General features: G+C 65.2%; 1 protein-coding gene across 4 annotated transcripts; it reads right to left on the minus strand.

Annotated features, from left to right (window-relative positions):
• Positions 1-1388: 1388 nt before the first annotated feature.
• Positions 1389-7401, minus strand: LOC128327215 (POC1 centriolar protein homolog A-like). Of its 4 annotated transcripts, none has more exons than XM_053255685.1 (8): positions 7131-7400; positions 3740-3979; positions 3226-3406; positions 2987-3087; positions 2722-2868; positions 2508-2588; positions 2010-2222; positions 1389-1851 (listed from the first exon to the last, which is right to left on the minus strand). In XM_053255685.1, exons 1-8 carry the CDS (start codon positions 7383-7385, stop codon positions 1729-1731), a joined length of 1341 nt encoding a protein of 446 aa, XP_053111660.1. In that variant the 5' UTR covers positions 7386-7400; the 3' UTR covers positions 1389-1728. The 4 variants fall into 4 exon arrangements, with proteins under 4 accessions (XP_053111660.1, XP_053111659.1, XP_053111662.1 ...); XM_053255684.1 differs by having other exon boundaries at positions 2987-3093; XM_053255687.1 differs by lacking the exon at positions 7131-7400 and adding an exon at positions 6156-6671 and having other exon boundaries at positions 2987-3093.
• Positions 7402-7597: the final 196 nt, after the last annotated feature.

Below are 7597 nucleotides of genomic sequence, written 5' to 3' on the forward strand. Positions count from 1 at the left end.
GGGCAATTGTTGCAGAGGGAGAACAGCCCCCCCGCCCCCCACCCGGGCTCAGCTCCAGCCCGTCACCGCACTGCAGGATGCAGAGGGAGGAAGTGAGGTCTGGTCTGGGGCCAACCCTGAAGGGAGCGAGCACAACACCTGCGCAGCAGCAGCAGGCGGCCTGGGCTGGGCTGGCCCCCAGCACGGTGGTGGCCTCAGCCCGCCGGCCAGCGTCTGGGCCCCGGCAGCAAAGGGCGCCGAGTGCCAGCTCTCAGCCAGGCCAGCCCCGCCTCCAGGCAGAGGCTCCCAAGGGGCGCTGCCGGCCTGGGTGCAGCAAGCCAGCAGACAGCCCAGCCGGGGCCAGCTACGGGCCAGTCTGGAGATGGCCCGGCCTAAGGGAGGCACCGGGCATGGGCTGGACCGCTAGCCGGTCTGCTGGCCGCCCGTGGGGAGAGCTGCGGGTTCTGACACGGCTGCCGGGTGGTGGTTTGCGTGTCGCTTGGTGAGCCTTCTGCAGGGTCCCACCCACTGGGACCAGAGGACAGCGAAACGGACACGGACAAAACGATGCCACCAGTGGCTGTCTGGGCTGCAGCTGCTCCTCCTCCAGAAGGAGTGAGCCTCCCTCCAGGGGCTGCAGTGCTGAGTCTCTGGCCCTCAGCGCCCCCCCCCCAGCTCAGCAAGGCGCCCCCCCCCCCCAGTGCTTCTTTAGCTGGCGGCTCGCAAAAGGGCTGGCGGCCTGGGTTGTGACGGCAGCAGGGAGGACTCGGCCTGAGCCCAGTCCCCCTCCCCACCTGGGAGCAGGCTGCTGGAGCCATGGTGGTGCCTCTGGAAGGAAGCGCCCCCCCCGCCAGAGTCAGGGCTCCAAAGGTGCTGCAAGCAGCAGGCCGGGGCGCCACCCAGCCGTGGTCCCCTGCCCCACTCTTCTCCGCCCGGCCTCCTGGGAGGGTGTGAGGCAGAGAGTGCCCCACTGCAGGCTGGCCTGGCCTTCCTTGCTGTGCTTGCCCCCCCGCCCCAGCGGCACAAGGTGCTTCCTGACACGGCCAAGCGCCTGGGGAGGGACGCGGACCGTGCCCAGCAAGATGCAACCCGGCCACCAGCCATTCCTGCCTCCCCAGCGGGCAACTGGTTGCAACTGGGACCTGCACGGCAAGAACGGGAATTCTCAGCTCTGCCACCTGAATAATTATCTGGCGGAGCCAGCAAGGAAGGGAGAGGTCTGTGATGGAGCCAGAGCTGCGGCTCTGTGGGGTCCTCGGGGGGCTGGGCACGGGGTTCTCGTCTCAGCAGGCACGGAGGAGAGTGGGGCCCGAGAGGGCGCTCCTCGCCCCCAGGGCCACCCCACCACTCTGGCAAGGCCCTTCTTGCCCCCCCCCCAGCCCCCAAGTGCAGACGCTGCCAGCCAGCTCCCCACTTTCAGCCACCAGCTTTATTGCACAGATCCTGGGCAGGCACAGACCCCTCTGCTCCCCAACACGCTCCCTGCAAGGCGGAGGGGCCTGGGGCAGGAGGGAGCAGGGAAGCCCCAGGCAAGGGGGAGGAGGGTGGCAGGGGCCCCCCCACCCCGGAGGGAGCAGGGAAGCAGCTGCTGCTGCCGCCGCCGCCTCCAAAGGCCTGCCTGCCACAGGAGAGGGCGGCAGGCGTGTGCGGGCGGGGTCCCCTTGCGGCTGGTGTCCCCTCCGTCCGTCCGTCCGTCCGTCGGTCCCTCGGCTCCCGGCTGGCCTGCTGGGTCCTCCTCGGCCTGCGGACTCAGTGCTGCAGCTCGGCAAGGTGGAGGTTTCCTCCTGCGCCAGCCACAGCCACCGGCTGCCCTCCAGGGGCTGACACCACGACATGAACCGGCTTGTTGGGCAGCAGGATCTCCCCGAGCACCTGTGGGGGCAGCGGCGGCGGCGGCGGCCGGGAGAAAGCCGTCAGCCTCCTGCCCGAGCACCACCACACCCCGTGGGCAGGAGGCCCCCGGCTCAGCCAGTCCCAGGGGGCCCGCGGAAGGAAGCTCCCTCCCGGCCCCCGCCGCTGCGGCGCCTTACCTGGCCCGTGCCGGTGTGGATGGCGCAGGCCCCCCCGGTCCCGCTGCCCCCGGCCAGCACCACCTCCGCCGTGCAGAACTGGGCTGAGTAGAGGAATTCTCCCTGCGCGGGGCTGCCAGGGAAGGGGAGGGTCTCCCACAGCCGCGACATGCGCAGGTCCCACAGCTGGAGGGCGTCGCGAGGCACCCACGAGCCGGTCAGCACCTGGTCTCCCTGCAGCAGCAGCAGGAGGAGGAGGAGACCCACCAGCCCCGTCAGTCCCTCCCCAGGGCTGGGCAGGAGCCCCACGCCCCCTGCTCTGCTGTACGCTGGGGCCTGGAGGCGAGAGCAACAGCCCAGCCGGGACTGCCACTGGGGGAACAGGACCCTCCGCGGGCCGGGCTGGGCCACACAGCTCTCGGGCAGCCCCGGACCATGCCCAGCTCTGCCGGGGGCCAACAGGGAGCCCTGACCCCCAGCCCCACTCCAGCCCCTCCCAGATCCACCCTTCCTCCTGACCTTGACGTCAAGACCGGGGCCACAGATGTGGGGTCCATTGATGACGCTCTGGGCCCCCTTGGCCACACGCTTGTCCCACACCTAGCACACACCAAGCAGAAGCGTGCGGGGAAAGCAAGGCAAAGTGAGGCGGGCGCCCCACAGCCCGACATCCCACACACTGCAGGGCTTTGGGGCCCACAAGGAAACACCCCACCCCCACACAAAGGCTCACCTTGACGGAGTTGTCCCAGCCGCCCGTTAGAAAGAGGTGCAGCTCTGTGGGGTGGAAGCACAAGGCAAAGATCCGGCGGGAATGCCCACTGTGGGGCGTGAACTCGTCCCCAGCCATGAAATCTGGAGCTTCCATGATGTGGAAGAGCTGGGCAAGGAAGGGAAGAGCGGCGGAGTGACCAGCAGAGGTGGGGTGACCCACCCCCAGCCCCACTTCAGCCTGGAGGGCCTCGCTCCCCCACCCCCACCCCCCGCCACGGGCTCACCTGGTTGGTGTGGCTGTCATACAGCCGGATGTGCCGGTCTTTGCCAGCAGTGGCAAAGGTGCTGCCGTCCCGGCAGAAGTCCATGGCATTGATCTCGTTCTCTTTCTCTGGGGATCAGAAGGAAAGCCGAGCCCCGCTGGGAGGGGCGCCCTCCTCCTGCCTCTGCCACCTCCCATCCCTCAGCCGGGGCTCCCACTGTGAGGAGGGCCCCCCCCGCCCCCCCCACACACCCCTTGTACCTGTCAAGGAAGCCACCGGGCACTGGGAGAACAGGTCATAGATGGAGACGGTGCCATCTGCTCCCGCAGCCAACAACAGGCCCGGCGTGGCCCGGTGGAAACTCACCGCGGTGATGGCGTGGCGCGTGCGGTGCCCGGAAAACAAGGACGGGCCTGGAGAGACTCTCCCTGCGTCCACCAGCTGGAGAGGAGAGCAGAGGAAGCCGGAGCCAGCCCTAGAGGCGGCTGAGGGAGCCCCCCCCCCGCCCAGCTTCTCCCTCCCCTGCCAGCCTGCAAGGTGTAGACGACCCACAGCCCCTCCCCCTTGGCTTCTTATTCCCTGGGGAAGAACCTGTACGTGCCGCCCTTAGCCGCCCCCTTCCCCAAGCGGCTGCCCTGGGGCCGTGGGCTCCGCGCCCCCCCACCCCCCCCTTCATGCAGCCAGGCTCTGGGCTGTGGCTGTCCCGGGCAGATAGTTCTCACCATTTCCGGCAGCAATACAGCCCCTGCTGCCCCACCGCCTAGGCTCCCTTACCTGCACAGCCCCGTTTCCAAAGCCAGCTGCAAGCTGCCCCCCACCTGGGGCAAAGCCGAGGCTGTAGATGCCGTGGACATCCTTGCTGAGGGGCACTCGCTGTGGGGCAGTTAGGTGGGCAGGGAAATGCACCCCCCTCTCGGCCCCCTCTCCCTTGTCTTTGCAACACCGTTTAAGGACTAGGTCACGCGAGAGTTGCAGTGCTTCAGCCAGCCGCCGCTGAGCCATGGGCCTGGGACGCTGTGCCAAGAGAAAGAGAAGAGCACTGTGGCAGGAGGGCGGGTGTGTGGGGCTGGGGGGAAGCACCGGGCAGCTGTTTCCAGGGGCAGGGAGCGTGGCAGGAGCCCCTACAGGATGGCCACTCACAGGGGCCAGGGCACAGCAGAGTCAGCAGCCCTCTAGCAACTGGCATTCAGCGATAGACTGCCTCTGTACATGGAAGCCATATGAAGCAAGAGCTTTTGTATGGTGTCCCTCAGGGCTCCATCTTGTCTCCAGTGCTTTTTAATTTCTACATGAAACTGTTGGGAGAGATCATCAAGGGATTTGGTGCAGGGTGTTATCAGTATGCTGATGACACCCAAATCTATTTCTCCATGTCAGCTTTGTCAGGCAATGGCATAGCTTCCCTAAATGCCTGCCTCGAGGCAGTAATGGGCTGGATGAGGGATAACAGACTGAGACTGAATACAAACAAGGTAGAGGTGCTCATTGTAGGAAGCCGCAGTTCGGGAAATGGGATAGATCTGCCTGTTCTGGATGGGGTTACACTCCCCTGGAAGGAACAGGTCCGCATTCTGGGAGTACTTCTGAACCCAATCCTCTCTCTGATACCTCAGGTAGAGGCGGTGGCCAGGAGCGCTTTCTATCAGCTTCGGCTGATTTGCCAACTGCTCCCTTTCCTGGAAGGGAGTGACCTTAAGACAGTGGAGCTGGTAACCTCCAGGCTTGACTACTGCAATGCACTCTATGTGGGGCTACCTTTGTACGTAGTCCAGAAAATGCAATTGGTGCAGAATACTGCTGCCAGGTTGGTCTCCGGGACATCCCAAAGATACCATATTACTCCAGTTTTAAAAGCCAGCAATAGGTTTCCTGGCTACCAATAGGTTTCTGGGCAAAATACAAAGGGCTGCTTATTACCTATAAAGCCCTTAACAGCTTGGGCCCAGGGTATTTAAGAGAACGCCTTCTTCGTTATGAACCCCCGCCGCCTATTAAGATCTTCAGGGGAGGTTCATCTGACAGCGCATCTGGTGATAACTCAAAGGACAGCCCAGTGCTGTGGAACACATTTCCTCCTGCTGAGATTAGCGCTGCTCTGTCCCTGTTGGCTTTTAGGCAACAACGGAAGACACATCTCTGCCGCCAAGCGATTTGGTCGTTTTTATGGCTATTTTAATTTGATATTTGTATATATTTTAATTGTTGACATTTCTCAGTTTGTTCTTCTGCTATAAAGCGCCTAGAGACTTTGGTAGTGGGCAGTATACAAATGCGTTAAATAAATAAATAAAGCAGGCAAGCAAGCAAGCGCGATCTTTCAGGATCATGCTTGTTAGCTATTGCCAGCAAAGGCAGAGAGAGAGAGGGAGTCACCCGGGCACAGCAGAAACCTCTCTGGAGCGCTGCATCCTGGGGTGTTGAGGGCCCGGCATGTTCAGGGGGACACGCTCCTTTGGAGGCGCAAAGCAAAACAGCCTGGAGGGGCCCGTCTACTCAAGAGGCAACTAGAGGCTTCCTCTTTCATGGTTAATAGTAGCCACCGACAGCCTGACAAGAGCATCAGGGCTCACATGCTGGGTCAGAGGAACACACCGGAAGAACACAGGAAGCTTCCGTCGGCCGAGTCAGGCCCTGGGTCCATCTAGCTCAGGATAGTCTGCCCAGACTGGCAGCAGCTTCTCCAAGGTTGCAGGCAGGCGTCCCTGGCAGCCCTCTCTTGATGAGAACTTGGGACCTTCTGCAGACAAGCAGGCAGGTGCTCTTCCCAGAGTGGACCCATTATCCCCTAAGGGGGCATATCTCCCAGGGCTCACACATGTAGCCTCCCATTCAAATGAAAGCCAGGGTGGACCCTGCTTGGCAAAGGGGACAATGCATGCTTTGGACCCAGGTGGCCCCACCTAGCCCGACATCCAGCCGAGGCTCAGTGGCAGGATGGCCCAAGACATGAAGGCTTTGCCTTCCATCCCCTTCATAAGGCTGACAGATACTGCTGTTCCACCGCCTTCATAAATTTAAACTCCAACCCTCAGCTGCCCAGTGGCCACCAACAACATCGTGTAGCAGCGAGTTCCGCAAGCCAGCCTCTCATTTGGGGGAGGAGTCGGCAGCGATGTCACAGGCCAAGCCCCGCCCCTCGCGCTTCGCTCCTTCCAATTCGGCCGCCCCTCCCCGTGACATCACCGCTCACCTCCGCCGCCTCCTCCCGGGGCACCTCCGCAGCTCCGGCGGGATTCAAACCGTCGCCTAGGCGACGGCAGCTCCCCCGCCCTTTCGGGACGCCCCGCCTCCCAGAAACGTTTCTTCTGCTACCATTGGCTGTAACTGGTCAAAGTCCCGCCTGCTGCTCCTCGCTGATTTCCGGGATGTCGGCTCCCTTTAAAAAGCAGAAGTCCCGCCTCCTTCTCGTGATGGGCGGGGCTAGGGACAACTCCTCGCAGCCGGGCGGGTGTGATTGGCTGCCGGAATCCAGTAGGCGGGGGGAGGGCTCTCGCCGGAGACCCGGAAGCGGCGCTTCCTCGCGGGCCTCGGGGCGGGGGAAAGCCCCCCCGGGCCCCCCCGGGCGCCTCTCAGGGAGGGGGGGGCTGCTGCTGCTGCTGCTCGACCTGCCCCGGACTCCCCCCCCCGCACCGCACAGGGCAGAGTTTGCCGCCAACAAACAAGCTGGAGCAGAAATGGAGGCCCGCAAAGACCCCCCCCCGAGAGCGGCCCGAGGGAGGGACCGGGAGGCGGCGCTGCTGCTGCTGCTTCTGGCCGCAGGGAGCAGGGACCCCCCCCCGGAAGAAGGGCCCCCCCAGCAGCCCCCGGAGGAGCCCCGCCCGGCGCGGGCCTCCTCTGCAGGGCTGTGCGGGTGACAGGCCCCCGCGCCTGGCGGGCCTCTCGCCCGGAGCAGCCGCCCTGCTGGTAGCCAGGGCGGCCGCGGCCCTTCCGCAGACGAGGCGGCGCGTAGGGGCCCCGAGGCCCGCCTGGCTGCCCCTCTCCGGACTGCGGGCGGGGGGGCCCCGCCCAGTGACGCCCGGGACAGCCGCCTTCCAGCGGCCGAGGAGGGGGGGCTCCGAAGGCCGCGCAGCCGGGTTCCCTGCAGGCCCCCCTCTCCTGCCGCCCCCCCTCCCCCGGACGAGAAGGGCCCCCGCCCCCCCCCCCGCGGCGGCTGCAGCAGCCTTGCCTGCTCACAGGGGCGCTGGAGGCCCCGATCCTCCGGGCTGCCCTTTCCCGGCTCTACGGTCTCCTCCCAGGCATCCCGGTTCGGTGGCCAGAAGTGCAGGCCGAGCTCCGACTCTGGGCTGCAGCACCTGAGCCTTGTCGGGGGGGGGGGGTGATGATGGCGGGGGCGGCAGCAGCAGCTCTCCTTCCAGCCCCCCTTCCTCCTGCTCCCGCCCATGGAGTGGCCTTTTCCACAGCTGCCTCCCAGCGACCCCATCAGCCTAGATGTGAAGCTGGAGGGTTTTGCCCCCCGCCTGCCCCCCTCCACACGTGTCTCCCTGCATCTCCTCCAGGCTCGACAGGCCCCGCCCCTGCAACCACTTCTGGCCCACTTGGGGGTTCCAGACCCCCCCCCCCGACCCCCCCCCCCGGCCCCCTCCTCCGAACGCCCCCTCCCTTCCGAGCGCCCTGGCTGTTCGGTCACCGCTC

Source organism: Hemicordylus capensis, chromosome 5 (assembly GCF_027244095.1).
Source record: "Hemicordylus capensis ecotype Gifberg chromosome 5, rHemCap1.1.pri, whole genome shotgun sequence".
Taxonomy (NCBI): Eukaryota; Metazoa; Chordata; class Lepidosauria; order Squamata; family Cordylidae; genus Hemicordylus; species Hemicordylus capensis.